The sequence below is a fragment of the Rhea pennata genome, chromosome 3 (assembly GCF_028389875.1).
Source record: "Rhea pennata isolate bPtePen1 chromosome 3, bPtePen1.pri, whole genome shotgun sequence".
In the NCBI taxonomy this organism is placed as follows: Eukaryota; Metazoa; Chordata; class Aves; order Rheiformes; family Rheidae; genus Rhea; species Rhea pennata.
The window spans coordinates 83,392,941-83,410,943 of NC_084665.1; the positions used below are offsets into that span (position 1 = coordinate 83,392,941).

At 33.2% G+C, this 18,003-nt stretch overlaps 1 protein-coding gene across 1 annotated transcript in view; it reads left to right on the forward strand.

Annotated features, from left to right (window-relative positions):
* ASCC3 (activating signal cointegrator 1 complex subunit 3) overlaps window positions 1-18,003 on the forward strand; it is a 273,420-nt gene that overhangs the window by 93,202 nt on the left and 162,215 nt on the right. The window contains exons 11-12 of the mRNA XM_062572708.1: window positions 3,848-4,012; window positions 14,872-15,048. Coding sequence (XP_062428692.1) covers window positions 3,848-4,012; window positions 14,872-15,048 — 342 coding nt within the window. The remainder of the gene's footprint in view (window positions 1-3,847; window positions 4,013-14,871; window positions 15,049-18,003) is intronic.

The following is an 18,003-nucleotide window of genomic DNA, read 5'->3' on the forward strand; positions in this document are numbered from 1 at the left end:
TGGACCTATTGGGGTATGAATTTGAGAGGGTTATCTTACTAGTGAGAGTTTTCTTAGATGCTTAGCGTGTGCTTGATTATTCATATGGAAATCGGGTGTCAGCCCTGTGCAAAATGTGCTTGGGAGAACTTGAATAAACAAAAGTCAAATTATAGGTTAGCAAGTGAGCTAATCTTGCAGGTTGTGCTAGAAATAAGTGTTATACTCTAAGAAATTAATGGCAGATCATTTCATTTCATTTGTCAAAGTGTTGACCTTTTGAAACTATGGCATGAAAATGCACCTTACTATGAAGTCTAGTTTCTAAGGGAATGCAGAGAAACTGCCAAAAATACTTGGTAAGCCATAAAATTGTAGAAAAATGTATTTTCACAGGCACTTAAAACTATTTGTCAATTTAGGGTAAATTTAAGAGATAATATTGTCCCTTTTGACTTCATTTTTCAAAGTCGAAATAGTTTGATTTTTTAAATTTGAGTTCTTACCTGAATATTATATAAAATAATATGGGGACATATTAAACAAACTGAAACCTAAAATAAGTTTTTCTGGATCAAAAGAATTATTAGAAAATGTTGTCTTTTTGGTATAAAAATGAACTTGAGTGACCTTCCTAACTTAAAAAGGAAAACTTTTTTTGATAATTCTGTTTTACCATTCTATGTTTTCCTTAGCAGACAAAGTCAGTCTGGAATATTTCCTAATGATAACCAAAATATTTGAAAAGGAGAATTATGTGGACAGAGAGAAATTTAAGTAGACAGTAAAAATATTGACAGTTAACTCATTTTTTTTTTTAGCCATGCCCTAATACGAAAAACAGATTGAAATGTCTTGCATGAGTTCCAGTTCATTAAGTAAATAAGACACTTTATTTTCTAGCTATATCAATACTGAGAGAGGTGAAGTGGCGGAATAGCAATATAAATGAACATACTTCTCAATATGCTGATAACTGAAGGCTAAGTGTATATATATATAAAAAAAAGATATTTCAAGATTTTGGTTAGTGTTCTCCTCCTGCCCCTAGCAGAAATCAAAATCCTTTTGTTATACCCGTTTGTTGTATTTTGAGTTTATAACTTTGTGGATGGAATATATAATCTCTGAAAGTTAATTATAATAAGAAATGCCACTACAACATTTAAAACTAATTATGAGATGGATCATAACAATTCTTTGTTTATTGTTTTAATTAAAAAAAAATAATCTGTAGCTTTGCTAATGTTTGCTGGTAGTCAACACTTTCTTTTAGTTGATCTTTTAATTAGTATTTTATATATTTGAATTCAATTTAGAATTTAGCAGACTAACTGCTTGAGACCACAAAGAAGCTGGTTTGTTTGACTTTTTTGGGAGGATTTTTTCTCTCAACTCCAATTTCCATTTACAAAATAAATCTAAGAAGCAATCATATTTTCTAGCAAGATATTCTCTAGAGGTCTCTATGCTTCCTAAATGAGACAGTATATCAAGTGTAGCTTTTAATTCAGGTCATTACTTTGAGTAACATTGCTATTTTAAAAGAAGATCAAAGCATAAAAGAGCATTATACAGAATATTTAGTCATCATTTAGAAACAGAAGAATTAATTATACCAATTTAAATATATATTCTGATAGCATAGCTGACATAAAAAAATAAGTATGATCTGAACACTGCCAATTTAGCTTTAACAAATTAGTTAAGTAGCTTGCATTTGTAGTATTTCACACCGTAAAAGTTTTAATATGCATTGCTAAATATATTTCATCACTGTTTGCTAATTAATGTTCTGTGGAAGTACAGCTGCTAATTTTTTGTGGTTGACATGGCTCATTTTAAAGTGATAACAGTTGCATCTGTAGTAGTGTTACAATTCAGGTCATAAATTATGGTCATACATTTCTATGGTTACTCTTTTATGGGAGCGGAAACATTTGAAAAATCTCTATTTGCCAACAACTTGCACCAAGTAATGTTTTAACAAAATATATAAACACACATGCCCACTCCCCACACTCTCATTGCTAATGCTTAGTCTTTGGTGCTGTTAACTTGTAAATATTGCAAGAGGGGAACGTTTTCTCTTGCAGCCTGAGAAAGGAAGCCTCTTCAGGAGTTATCCTTGGTAATTAGTTCTGAAGGTAAAAGAACTGGACTGCAACAGTATTATGAGGCACTCCAGGGAAAAATAATTCTCTGAGGAGATTTAATACACGCTATCAGGATATCTCCAAGTGGAGATCAATTTAAGCTATTAATACTTTGCTTATGGTACTTGAGATAGTTGTATATTCAGATTACTCACCGGAATTTGGTCAATGTCAGTAGAATTTTGGAGAATAAGTGTCTTATTTCTAGATCCTGTCACAAGCTGATAATTTTATTTAATAGCACTAAAATACAAGCCTTGTACTGGTTCACGATCACTGAGCTGTTTGTTTTGTTCTAGTGTGTTTCCAATTTATCAAAGTTGTTAGAAGTTTCCCAATTTTGCCAATTCTTGATATCTTTCAATGATTTACAGTGAATTAAAAAATAATCAGTCAAGTTAATCAAAGAATGCCCATCTTCTTTTACTCATGAAAGCATTTATTTTTCTCTAGAAATCATATGAACAAACTTTTCCAATTTCTAATCATTTATACTGGGGCTTATAAAGCAACAGAATCCAAAGTATTATTTTCCTTCTTTTTACATTGTGAGTGATTTTCAACTATAAAGTTATAGCAGTGAGCTTTATTTTAATAGTTCTAAGTTCTTTTTTGGTGAACTAATGTGATTGTGAAGTAGGCTTTGTGCCTGTCCCAGAAACCTCAAACTTTGATTTTCAAGGTAGTGATTCATTACATCTATTGTTGAGTTGGTAATAATAAGTCCCCTTAAATCATGACCATAAATAGCAGGCAAGTTACTACAGAATTTCAGTGAATGAGATTCAATTCTATGGTGTTTTTATATGTAACAGCTGGCACTTAAATAGGAAATGTTTTCTATTGAATGGCATGTGAAAGACATCCATTTTAATTTGTTTTTGAAAACAAATAATAGAAGAAAATTTTACTGGGAGAGGAGTGAGGTGCGTTCTCTAGAGTGCCTGCTTTTAGTCCAATTTTCAAATTAAAAATGCTACTTTCTTTAATTCTTGTGTTAAGGTCACATGAGATGACTGCTGAGTGTGTTATTGTGGAGAATGGAAGATGTTACAACTGTTTGTTAATTGGATATCTTACATACCACCTATGAGAAACTTGATCTAATAGTATCTTGGTAAAGATCGGAAATTACCTTTTCCAGAAATTGTAGAACTTGTTTAATCTGTTTTGCTTAGGCCAGAGTCAGATACAAAAATTTACAACTTGAAAGTACGCCTTTGGGAAGAAGCATTTCATACTCCATGACAGCTCTCTTGTCAAGTTTAGATATAGAGGAGGTCTTAGGTAGTTTTTCTGATGTGATGAAAGTTAGAAATATTTTATCACAGATAATTTTCAATGGGATGTATACCTTAAATGACTTGCAAGGTTATATAAGGAGTTGGTTCTGGATAGATGTTTGCTGGGTTTAGCATGGAAAATGTCTACAAATGGTGCATATTAGCATTAGCTTGAAGTTATTAGCTGATATTTCTATATATTTTTCCATACTGAAGCCTACTAAAGGCCATAAAACACAACACAGACACAGTAAGCTCTGTGTCTGCTCAAACTGACAAAGTAGATAAACCTTAATGTAGCTTTTTAAAGTTTTAGATTGCATTTAACTTTACTGTGTATTAAAACGGTGATTCTTTAACAAAGTTAAATAATATTAAATAATATTTTTCTTTGTAGATACTTAATATTTCTTTTTTCTGCTCTGATAGATGCTTGTGACTACTCCAGAGAAGTGGGATGTAGTGACAAGAAAAAGTGTCGGTGATGTAGCCCTCTCTCAACTGGTAAAACTCTTGATCCTTGATGAAGTTCATCTGTTGCATGAAGACAGAGGACCAGTACTTGAAAGTATAGTAGCACGTACTTTACGTCAGGTAAGAGCAAAAAATCTTCAAAACAATATTACTTTATTAAGGAATAGATATGTGTCAGTGTAAAAGGGGATATACTTAGACAATTAAATCAAAATGCTTTGGCAGCTTTCAATTTATTTTATATGAAGAAAGAATTTTGTTTTCAGTCTTTTTTTACTTATTACATTGAAGCTCATTCCTAGGATACATACTTTATTTCAGAGATAGTTATTTATTTGACATTTATTTACTTAATATTAATTTATTTACTAAGTACCAAGGGATTAGAGTATTTTTAAGATCATAATCATGTAAATATTTTACATAACCAAAATGAAAGTATTTTCTTAGCAGGAACGTTGATTTTTATCAGCAGTTTTCCTAGAACACAATTTTCTTTGAATGAAGAAATGTGCGTAGTGTCTAGGTAAAACTTTCAGCACTGCTAGTAAAATGTAGTATGTAGTTTGTACTTTAGCATAACTACTTGTCTATTTTTCCCCCACACTTTAATAGTACTTTCTGAATACCAAGATTTCAAATGACAAAATCAGAAGTTAAAGGATGACTGCATTCTTTTTTTCTTAAGTCTTCTGAAACCTTCTTATGCATTAGTTCACAGTTAGGCAATAAATATAATTGGATTCAATGGTGAGACTTGCACTTACAATAGTGGAATGTGGAATTTAGAGAGATGTGAATTAAAAAGCCATTAAGAAGAAATTTAAAAAATATTTTTTCTTGAAAATTTTTTGAATTGTTTTTCACCTAGCAAATTGGGCCTAGTGTGATCCTCTTGGACCACTGTGCTAGAAGAGAATATCTGGATTCATATGTTGCACAAATACACCCTCAGAACAGGAAAAATCTGCATCAGAAGACCTGTCCTAATTTGCATCTCAAAATACACAAATTATGAGAGAAACTATACTTTCCTCAAGTTGAACACTGAGTCAGACCACTTACTGTAAGCATTTAACATGTTGATTTTAACCTATGGCATTTTTTAGAAATAGTTTTTTTTTTTTTTTTTTTTTTTTTAATCTGGAAGGAGCATATATAGTAGAATTGCTGACAATCTTACTCATAGCAGAAAGAGCAGCGTATTTGTGCATGTTTGCACTTTTCAAATTTTAGAGAATGTTTTTGCAAGTGATTTAAATTGACTCTGCTAAATATTTCAGTGGAAAAATTGCTTTGAGCTTTTTTTTATAAAGTATAGGTATAACATCAAACAATTTCTTTGAAACTAATTTATCTTTGATGTTTAAAGTTTTAGTGTAGAGCAAAACATAGATGTAAAACCTAAATGCTTAAACTTTTCAATCAAAATTTCCACAGTTCTGTAATAACTGCTAAACTTATTAGTTTGAAAGGAAAAACAGACTTCTTTTAGGGTACATTGAATTCTTTTGTCATAATTATTCAGAGATGTTGATTACTTCTTTGCAACTTTTTATAGATACCTTTTTTCACAAAAGCTGCACTGAATGTTCTACTTGTTACTAGCTGAACACTAGGAATGACATGAATTTTTTTTTTTTTTGGTAACCTCTGAACTGTGTGGATCATAAGTTAAATATAAGAAAGTCCATAGCAAAAAACTTTTCAGATTTTGGGTGGCTGGAGCTCCTGTCTTAAAGAGACTTTCCACAGTCCCAGTTTTTATATTACTGTTTTAATTCTTTTATATCTTTGAACAGATTGACCAAGTAGCTAGTTGAACAAAGGGTGTATAGATATGTTTCTGGTGATGATTCCTAAGCCTGTTGCGTGGATCAGAGGTGCCACACTTTCACCCCGTTTCTGCTGATCAGATAGGAAGCTTCTGAGCTAACATCCTTCCTCATATTTTTTCAAGTGGATTATGCTGTACCAATAAAATATGGTTTTCCATTTGAATTGAACTTTACTGAAGTATTCAATTCTGAATCTCACTGTTTATTAATGAGTAGTAATATTGAAGACAAAAGACTTCAAGCTGGTCAGAAGAAAAATTTAGCATATTTTATACGGTCATAATGAATTTGTAAAACAAATTTGGACGAATATTTCCTACAATCACAATGTCTCGTTCAAATGTAAAATTATTGACTATCTAAATTAATATACAGTATATCAGCTCTCAAAAAAAATGAAAATTCTGCTTTCCCGTTATTTCTGTGCAGCATTTTTTAGTCTGTTCTGTGATATAGGAAGTAAAGCTTATAAAATAATGTGATACATAATAAATACATATATGTGTGTGTGTGTATGTGATATTAAATAATGTGATCTCTAAATCGTATAATGTCCAATGCTTATAAATGAGGAAAGTGAAAACAAATATTTCCATGCTTTCAACTGTTCATATTATTCTGCAGACAAATTCTGAGTAGCTAAGATTAGATAAAAAAGAAGAGGTTTCATAAAACTTTCCCCTTTGTGACCCTTGTGTCATTACGGGCAATACTCTTGCTGCTGAGGCTTAATTTTCCAAAAACACAGGATCACAGAATGGCTGAGGTTGGAAGGAATCTTTAGAGCTCATCTAGACCAACCCCCTGTTCAAGCAGAGTCACCTAGAGCAGGCTGCCCAGGGCCCTTTCCAGACAACTTTTGAATATCTCCAGAGGAGATAGCCTCTGGGCAACCTGTTTAGTGCTCCGTCACCCTCACAGTAAGAAGTTTTTCCTTATATTCAGCTAGAACTTCCTGTGTTTCAGTTTGTGCCCATTGCCTCTTGTCCTGTTGCTGGACACCACTGAAAAGAGTCTGGCCTCATCCTTTTGACACCCTTCTTTAAGATATTTGTACACATTGATAAGATTCCCTGTCAGTCTTTCCTTCTCCAGGCTAAACAGGCCCAGCTCTTGCAGCTGTTCCTCACAGGAGCACTCTCCAGCAGTGCCGTGTCTCCCTTGTCCCGGGGAGCCCAGGACTGGACACAGGACTCGAGATGAGGCCTCCTCAGGGCTGAGTAGAGGGGCAGGATCACCTCCCTCCACCTGCTGGCAACACTCTTCCCGATGCACCCCAGGAGACCATTGGCCTTCTTGGCCACAAGGGCACATTGCTGGCTCATGGTCAACTAGTTGTCCACCAGGACTCCCAGGTCCTTCTCTGCAGAGCTCCTCTCCAGAAGGTCAGCCCCCAGCTTGTACTGGTACATGTGGTTATTCCTCCCTAGGTGGAGGGCTCTGCACTTGCCCTTTGTTGAACTTCATGAGCTTCCTCTCTGCCAGCTCTCCAGTCTGTCTAGGTGCCTCAGGTGTATCAGCCTCTTGTCCCAGTTGTATATCCTCAGCAAACTTGCTGAGGGGCACTGTGCCCCATCATCCAGGTGCTTGATGAATAAGTTGAACAGGATGGGACCCAGTATTGACCCCTGAGGGACACTCCTAGTTCCTGGAACACAGCAGCTGATTTGCTGCCAAGTGCACACAGTCTCCCTGGATCCAGTGATACTTTTCTGGCATCTGGCAGATCAAGTGCTAGTTTCCACTGAGTTTCAAAAATTTTTGCTGATACTAAGAGTCTTTATGTTTCATTCCAAATTTTTAATTGTGATGGCTAGATCTAGTACACACAGACTTTTCTACCTGTTCCTTACAAGTGTGACTTGCTGTTTACTTCCGTGCTTTTTCCATTCCTCATCATTGTCTTTGTCTTCTTCTATGTGTGGCAATTCTTATTTTTCTCTTCTGAGTTTTATTTCCTAATGGTCCTTCTTCAAGACCCAGTGTTCAATAAGTTTTCACCATTTTTCCTCTCAGCTATAGTGTATGAAACTTGCTCTGGTTGCGTTTCAGTATCTCTAGTTCCTAATTATCTTCACCTCATTTTTTCTGTCCCTCTGTTTCCCCCTTTTCCCTCCTTAATGGAAATCAGAGACAAAACAATCAGATTTGCCACCCAAAACCAAATGCCTAATTGTTATGTATTTGCACATATTATCTCATTCTTGATTAAGAACAATTGTTTGCAAAAAAAGTCTGATAACTATTGACTTAAGAACAGCTGAATCTGTCATTGGGAGGATTCATCTAGCTCCTAATCTCATCCCTAACAGTAGCCAGCCGTAGTTCATCCATGTGTCTTTTGGGACTGGAATGCTTTGTTCCCTTTAAGACATCGGTAAATAGCGACACTAGTATTTCATTTGGTTCTTCATTTTTCAGTTGAGTGACTGCTGTTAGTCTTTTATACCTTTGAAGTTCCTTATATATGCTGATCAAATCATTTCTCAGCCTTCTCTATTCTAGGATAAGCTGAACACATTTACTGAAGCCTTGTAGTATAATTTATTTTTAGTTTCCAATTATAGTAGATTACTTTTTTTTCTCTCTGAAATGTCTCATATTTGCTAATTGTTCTTTTAAAACGTGGTAACAATATTGGGTATAGAAATTCTGTGTTAGATTTGGTTGTGGCATATACACAGGTAAAATATTTCTCTTACTACTAAGTTTTCTCTTTTTCTCTCTTTTTCTCATGTAATTTATTTGCTAGCACATCATCTTGGGAGCTTACATTCATATACTTGTTTACTAAATCCTCAAACAAGCCGTTTTAATAGTTGCTCTAGGATTCGCTTCTAGTTACAAGAATGTTCCCTGAAAATAGTGTCTCGTTTTGCAGCTGTGGCCTGTTTTAGAAGGAGCTAAATTAAAAGAAATTTAATTTGAATTTGGACTAGCAAGCTAGACTTATCTATAAGGCTGATGTACACGTCAGTTAAATTAATTCTGCCAATCACCTGCTCTTCTTGTCACTAGTTAGTTCTTATTTACTGCTTATCATGGATAAAATTATTGAATAGTCAGACTCAGAATGCAATTAGATACATCCCTATTTAATTATTTTTTCTCAACGAGACAGTATTTTTGAAAGCTGTCAGTTCATCAGTTTGTGATAAATTTAATATACATTTTATTGTTATTTCATGGTGTTATTTTTATATAGTATATTGTGCAGCACTAAGTGAAATGCCAGACATAAATTTACCTCTGTCTACCCTGTTATCTTTATCTGGCAAACTTGTAGCTGTGTAAAAAATGAAGTCCTATTTTTTAAAATGAATCTGCACTTGTTTTGAAATCATTGTGTAGCAGATATTTGAATGAATCTTACAGAAACTTTTCTATTACTCTGCTTGGAAGTGATGTCAGCTAGTAATCCTGTATGTCGTTTTTTATTATTGGTATTTGAAAACTTTTCTGTTTTTCTGGTTTATTCCTGGAGTTTAAAAAGTAATCTTGATTGTCATGTTTTATGCTCTTTGAGAGTACGGGACCCCAATGAAACTGATTTATAGAAGAGTTCATATTCCTTTTTGTTTCTCAATTTGGGAATAAAACAGTAAGCGTAGCGTGAAAAGGCATTTTGTTATTCAATAGAAACTGGCATGGCACTGTGCAGGGTGCAGAAATGGCTTTAAGAGGTATATTCAAAATATTGTTTCTTAAAGCAAAGTGTTGCATACTTAGTATTGTGGATGAGGTAAAATAATATGGCTTCTAATAGTGCTTTCTGCATGGTTACTTTTCTTCAGTGCTTCTAGATTTTTGAATATATTCTAAATGGAGGACTGAGATCACAGTATTTTCAGGGTTCATTGGTAACAGTAAAACTCATTTATAAAATTACTTAACTAGATGGTTGCCTAGTAACAAATGCATTCTGTGCAGAGTGTTTGAGTTGTAGATAACGTCCTATATAGGATCTTCAGAACAGTATTAGTAATTGCGTTTTTAGTATGTACATTTGATTTTGCAGTTTTAATATTTTTATTTTGCTTGTTTTTTCCATTTTTGTTCCAAAAAACTAGGAAGTTACCACTGATGTGGACTGACCGACAGCTGCTTAATGATATCATTAGACACTAAACAAGACAACAGTAAAAAGTCTTTTGTTTGAAATGTCCTGTAGAAATTCCTGCCTTTTTCTTCTGTGGATTATGTGAAAATCATAGACCTTGTAAGAGGCTGAGACTGTGGGTAGCAACTAAATAATACTTAAGAGGAATCCCAGTTTGCAGTACCTCGTTCTTGCCAGTGCTGAGCAGAGAATTCAGGAACCTAAGTTAATTAATCTTGCACATCTGGTCTAAAAGCTAAGAATTGCCTGTGTTTAATTTTCTGTGGACCTTTAGTGAATGTCTGAAGGGCATACAGACTTGCTTCAGTATACTGTCCATAGTGATGCTTGGTCATCTGAGTATCAGATTAATTTCTAACCAGTGGACTATTTTTAAAAGATTAAAATGTGTAAACTTGTCTGTTGCGCTTAATTCCGTGCTCGAGCTGAACAGCCAAGGATATGCTTTCCAGCTTGATTGTAATTCATTCGGTGAATGTGATATTTTAATACATGGAAATGGGCGGACTGCCGAGTTCACAAAGTTCAGGAAAAATTTTAGAAGTCAGATAAAAGAGTATTTCTGTGCATACTCTGTATTCTCTCATGTGGTGGCTGTAATGTAATAACATGATGTGCAAGTCTTAAAACCTGTTAGGAAGAAAAGGATCTTGCTGTGATCAATTTACAGTCCAGAGAGGCATTCCCCACACCTTTATCACACCCAGTGTAAACGCAGATGACACTTGAGTGTGGAAATCAGTATGGAATAGCTATCTTCTGTTTGCTTTTTCTGTATACACAGAATTTCATGGTTTGATAACGGCATTCGGCGAACGTGTGTAGTGAACACACTGGCAATTCTCCACATGCCTCTGTGAATGCTTCTGAATTAGATATGCTAATTAGATATGTCAATTAAATATAGTTATGGCAATTTTACTTCCAGCGTAATATAAAATCAATAAAATAGAGTAAAATAGGTAAAATCAATAAAATAGAGTAAAATCAATAAAATGGAGTAAAGAGTAAAAGAATACGGTGTGCAAACACTCTGACAGTTGAGTTTGCCAAAGGAAGCCCTGTAAGTTCCAAATGGTGCTTATATATATATTTATTTCCCTGAAACAATTTAACATGTCAGAAGATTAAAAGGTTTGAGATTGTAGCAGTAGAGAAGAAAATGCACTTAGCAGAATGCCGCCAGCCAGTGACAGGGGGCGTAAACAGAACTTTGGCATCCAAAAGGTCATTTCAGTAATTTTTACTGCAATTTCAGCAGAAGCCTGTGTGTTCATAGTGTCATGTATATTAAGGCACAATCCCTGACTGAGCCTTCTAGGACCAAACAATAAGTGTTCTAGCACATTTAAAATATTAATATTTGATTGGACTATGTTTGCAAAGGGCATCTGCACTCCTTCAAGACATACTTTTTTAGAAGGATCTGTGAGCAAAATATGTGCTAGAAATTGCTATTATAAAGAAAGTCAGAAAAGTACTCAAAAAACATGCAGCTTAGAACTCTGCACTCTAAAAATCTAATAATTTTTTTTTAAAAAAGCTATGAAAAGTCTTTTTAGTGCTTGGATAAATAAATGGTAGATAAATAATTGAAAGAATTATAATCTCAGAGAAAACGCAAAAATGACAAAAATAAATCATATTATGGAGGAGTTAATTTTACTTTCATGACACTTAAGTTTAGGATGATGGTTTTGGTTGCTGCTGTTGTATTTTGCCTTGTTATATAATTAAAAGAATAAACAAAACTTATTCCAGGTATGCTTATGATGATATGCAGATGCAAGGAGTTTCAGTTTACAGTTTGAATGTAATGTGAGCATAAAATTATTGGAGAATCTTAAAATACCTTTTATCTTTATGTTTTTTTGCTTCCTGATTTCTTTATGTTAATTTTTATTATTTTATGAAAGTGATGCAAGTTGTATGTTACTGATGTAAAGGTAGATGGTGAGCAAATAAATATTTGCAGGAAAACCTTGAAAGAAGTTAAGTGAAACATGTTGGGATGATGTAGAGGATTTCCAAATTACTTTTATTGGACTCTGGAGCACTTAGATATATTCTAGATTTTAATAAATCCTCAGTGACTGTTTTGCATGCCTAATATTTAAATGCTTACAGCTCACTCAAGCTGTGGCTTCTGAGGTGCCTTAGACAAATCTTTTTGATTTCTAATGTAATATCACTCTAACAGAAACTTCTTCTACCTGTTTGCAACTGGCACTCTAAGTTTGTTTTGGGCATGCGTGGCAGTGATCATCTTTAAAACAGCAGTTAATAGAGACTACCTAACCACTCCTAATAATAACCCATCTGATCACTGAAAAAGGCTCACAGGGTTTCACCAAACACTGTGAAACCAATGATATCGATTGTTCGGGCTCCTTCTTCACTATATTGGCATTAAACACTATTTGGAATAAAAAGTCCAGAAAAGTACCTCAGGGAAAATACTAAGAAATTGCTGCAGATGAAAACTTGTTACGTTTTAGTGGGGAGCTTACAGAAGAGGAGCATAAAATTTTATTTTGAATATAGTTTATTTACAATTTTAAAACAGCTTATTAATAGTTATTTATGTTTTGTTAATCTTCATATTTAAATAGTACAAAATACATAATTACCTGATGAGTTCTTTTAGTGCACTGACTTGATATTTGTGCTTTAATACAAATAGAAAAATAATTGTCCAAAAATTTGTAAATTTTAGATTTATAATTTGAAAAATGTAATATACAAAATGATGTAGGTATTATATATGTATACATAAGTATATGTACCAGTATAATACAAAGTATTCAAGTAATAAAAATATTTTGATAAAAATTGCCATGATTATTAATAGTTTTATTTGCTATTGTTTGCATTAACTATCTGCTGGCATTTTCATGTAGAGTTCAAAGTTGTCATCATCTCCTAACTAGAGGGCCAACTGTCTTAGCATTTGCCAGATCAATAAAATTAGAAAGCTTCTTTTTAGAAGAGATGTCTTTCTGTAACTGATTTTTACACATGGTTTACATTTTGAAAGAAAACTGAACACACAGCTTACAGTTAGTTGCTGTAAAAGTTCATAATTCCAGGATTATTAAGCAGAGTTCTTGTTAATTATTTAAATTCTTTAAATGATTTTTTTTGATGGAATCAAGCACGTTTTGAAATTAGTATCTTCCAGTTTCAGAATTTTAGGAGATTTTTTTAAAGCTGCTATTAAATTTAGCAAAATCAAATGTTTTATAAATTGGAGCTCAATGACACTTTCAGATTGCTTATATGATTGTGAGGAAGCTATAAAATAAATATATCAGCAAATGGCTACTGCTCTTACACATTTAAGCATTTATATAAATTAATAAAAATGTTGTTTAAAATAAGATTTAAATATTATTCATCTATTAACAGTAAAAGAGATTTATGACATAAACTTTAAAAAAAATAAATAAATAAAGCTACCTAAAGCTATATGTTATAGGTTGACTATAGCTTGTAGGTCATCAAGTAATCCAGCTATAGAGACATATGAGCAATGATACTGCATTTGGAAGTGCTTTTTTGTTAATGAACATACTTACCTGCAGTCTCAGTGTTGAATGATGGTTTTGTTCTCTGCAAATGGAAAACTTTTGAAAATGAAATCCCTAATGTGTCCCAGTCCTCTCAGAATTCTCAGATTTTTTTTTCTTCTTCTTCTTTTTTTTTTTTTTTTAATACGCTCTTTATTAAGATACAGAACAGGTCAGTCAGGTGGTTTTCTGTGTTGTTTAGCTGGCTGTGCACAATTTAATCATTCAAATTTTTGCTGATATGTCCATTATCAAGATGCTTAGTGGTTCACTTTGTTTCACATAAAAGGGCTTGGGGGAGATTCTTTCTTAATATTTGGCTGCTGCTTATTCACCAGGTCTTTATTCCTTAAGAATATCCTTCATGTGCTTCTTCGCATCTTTTCTGAAAACCTTTTATTCTTCCATATTATTTAAGACATGACACTTCTTGTCACCTCGACTTGAGCAATTCAGTGTTTCAGAATTTGTAGTCTAAGTAAAACCTCCTAAATTTTTGATCAGAACCTGCCGGGGTGGAAGAACATAGCCCTCATGAGGAATTCATGTATTTGAGACAAATTCAGAACTGGGTATATGACTTCATTTATACTGAATAAGAACCTTTTGATGAACATTATTGTGAATTTTGTTTCTAAATATTGCTAATAAGAAAGTTGTGAGACAGACTGCATTGGTACTCTTTTCATTAGCTATTAATAATCTAAAAGAATATGGCAAAAGTCTTGTGTGTTTTCCTGGTTCAAATCTATTTTGGTTGGTTTGGTGGTTTTTAAAAGAAACATATGTAACATGGAAACTGGAATACAGCTTTTTTATTGTAAGGAACACAGTTTCTGCCCCTTATCCCATGGAAAGATGTAATACAAACATTATGTGCATATGAAAAAAATGCTAGAAAAAATGTCTATTACACAACAGCTTCTTGGTATTTAAATATCTTCAAGTTTGCAGAAGTATTGATACTGGAGAAGTACAGAAAGTGAAATGCTAGAATAGTTGTGGATGGGTCTGAAAAAATGACACAAATTACCCTATTCTTTCTTTTCAGACTTACGGTGTGAATTCAAGAAAGGAACAAATGATACTAAATTCTTTTTCCTACTTTGCCTGTAAATTGGACTATACTTTCTAAACAAAGCTAGTTTTACTGCTATTGCTCCTTCATGTCAGTTCATGACTCTTAACTTTCTTGAGGCAAAAATACAATGAAACATCAAGCTGAATAAGAAAGTTTTAATGGAAATGCAGTGCTCCAATTTCTTCAATACAGGATAGTCATTAGCTCTCATCTACAGTTCACCTTTTGTATAAAGTATTAATTGCTTCTTTCACATTATTATTTTATGAAGGGTGATAACTCTTATAATGCTTGATTTCTTGATTTATAACACTTGCATCACATTTTTGAGCTTTTTATTTTGTTTTTTGTTTTTTGGTTTTTTTTAATAGGTTGAATCTACACAAAGTATGATTAGGATTTTGGGTCTTTCAGCTACATTACCTAACTATCTTGATGTTGCTACATTTCTGCATGTGAATCCCTGCATTGGACTATTCTACTTTGATGGCCGTTTTCGACCTGTACCACTGGGGCAAACGTTCATAGGAATTAAGACTACCAATAAGGTAAAGAACCATGAATGCTAAAGAAGAAATTGCTGTTTGTTTTGCTCATGCTTTGCCTATGTAATTTGTAAATGTGTAGGTACTACTGCCTTATTATTATGCTAGAGGTGCTTTATGAAATACATTATATTCTGTAAAAGTGGTTTTGAAAGGTGCTTTAAGAATCCTGTTTCATCACTCTAAGATGGCTCTTACAATCCTTGTTGTAGTTAGACATCATTATATGTTTTGCATGCTCTCCACTTAGCTAATAAAGTTTTTTCTTGATTAAAGAGAAATCCCCACCCTCAGCCACAGAGTCACTTCAGAAGCTGATTATTCTGCCTTTCTCATTTCAGTTTTCTACTTTCCTAGAAACGATGGTACTCCTTGTTTGACTGTTCTCATATATGAGAAATAATCACTAGAAAGTTATAGGAAAACTAGGAATTTATGAAATCTGGATATATATGTTAATAGTATGACACATGTTAATTTAACACTAGTAGGATGTGATTTATTGGTCAAAACCTTAGTATGATAATCATTAACTATGAAATGTGCACATTTGATAGAAAATACATTAAAATAGTAGCTAAATAAGCTGCTTTATTCTTTGTCTCTTACTCATTTTGGGAAGCATCAAGACTATGCCTAAAAGTATTTCCTATAAAATATCGTAAGTCAATTAAGTGCAGTACTACTTGACACTTAAATTACAATTTTTGCATTAAATATAGGGAATTAATATAAACACCTTTCCATTAATTTGTTTGCAAAGATTTCCTGTACATTTCACAAGCTGATAATTAAAGCTAAGTAACTGAGGGAGTTATAATATTTATAGCTCAACTTTTAGAAAATCTAATTCTGCTATAATTCTGTTTTAATAGAAACAAAGTATTTTCAATCAAAAGTTAATTTCATAGGTCAATCAAAATAGGATTTTTTTCATTTTTATAAAAATGAACATTGACTTTCTTACTAGATTCTTTAAATAGTTCACTCCATCTGTAGTGTAGGAAAGAAACTTATTTTACAACTGTAGGGAGCCATTTCAAGTCTATACACACAAGAATAGTTTACCATATGGTACTTCGTATGATTTGCATATTTTAACCTTCACTAATTGTTTCAAGTACCTTCACTGTTATTTGCTGGTGCTTTGTTTTAATCATTTCCTAATACTTGATTTGAATAGTTAGTTCTACTGTATAATAATAAAAAAGGAACATCTCCATTTCTTCATACTATCTTTAGAGTGAGTGTGTAATTTCAAAATCAAAAAAATATAAATTATCTTGTAAAGTTTTAAATGACAAAAGATGGAAATTTTTCTAAAAAAATTTAAAATGAGGGGATATTAGCAGATGGTAGTTATTCTGAAACATGCATGCCTGGCAGACAAATAAAATGCCTTTGGTAGTAGGCAACAATGAGTTTGGCATTTTGCTCTTCAGAAGAATGTCATTCTAGATTTTTATAAGATAAAAGATGTTTTAGAGTCAACTTACTATACTTCATAGCAATTGAAAAGTCCAAGTATTAAGCTTCTGTTCAGGGTAATGCTAATACTGAACCTAAGTGACTGCTAGTGTAAGTATCTTGCTTCCCTCCTCTTGGAGGGACTACGATTAGAAGAACCCATAGAATGAAAAGCAGTTTTTGCAGAACATAAACAAATGCCACTGTATCCACCTTGACTAATATCAAGGAGATGAGACTGTTTGGTACTTCAGGTGGATGCTTTGTCACAGCTTTCTGACTTGTTTCACCTGAAAAACCTTCCCAAAAGTTGGGAACAAATTGCTGATTTGTTAGATCATGTGCAAACTGCAGGCAAGCCTTCTTCAAAGACAAGAACAGCATTCCCCAAACCATAACTATTCTAGTTATTACAAATGGGCTGAGCATTTCTTCACAGGCTTTTACCAGACAAAAATTGTGTATGTTGTTTCTAAAATACTTCAAAATGCTTCTGTTCTCAATGGGAGAAGTTAATGCTGAACTTAGCAGAATTCAGAACTAAAAAGGATAAGTAAGTCTAAAAAGATTGCCTGTCACAGTCTGGGAGCGTAATAGGGCCCCTGCTTCACTCCAGTTCAGAAGAGTTTCCAGATTTCTCTCTCAGCTGCTGCTGGCATCTAGATGAAAGTCTGCTTCTCCATAGTAGTGCTGGCAGCTGGAAGAGTTAAAATTAGCAAAGTGGAAGTGGGGGAAGTTTTTGCCTTGGTCTTTGAGGTTTATCACTGTGGTTCTGCTAAAGATAATCTAGTACTGATTTTAGTTTGATTTATCATAATATTTTGATAAATATTCAGATAGGAACATGATATTTAAAATAGCTTGAAGTAGCTTTACAGGTATGTGAAAGTCATGATGTATTAAAGAAACTGAAAAAAAAAAAAAAAAAAAACTTGTGGGATTTGCTTGCAGAAAAGTGTCCCCACCCCACCCCCCCCCCAACACTGAACTCTTAAATTTGGTACCTTGCTGAAGCGTTTTATTTAGCCCTGATTGGAAACTGTATATATGGTACCTTTCACTGTGCATGACACAACTACATAAAAACATTTGTTTTCTATGACAAAAAAATCTGAGAATCATTATTGACTGAATATGTATTTCTGAAATGTAAAAGCTGCTTTTATAGTACCAAATAAAAAGAATTATTCTTATTAAAAGAAGGTAAGATCGTATGTTTAGTGCATATTCCAGTAATATCCAGTAGAAGTCCGATTTCTAAATAGGGAACAGATAAAGAATAGAACCATCTTTGATCATTTAAAAAAGCAACGATATCATTTAATGACCTTTATAATCACTTTTAAATTATTATTAGTTGCAATAACAACACAATATTGTTAGGAACCAGAATTGGTATATTGGAAAGTTAATTGCATAGTTCTGTTACTCTAGGAATAATGACTAAATACTTAATAAATAGATAATACTTGAATACAGGAATGAGTTTGT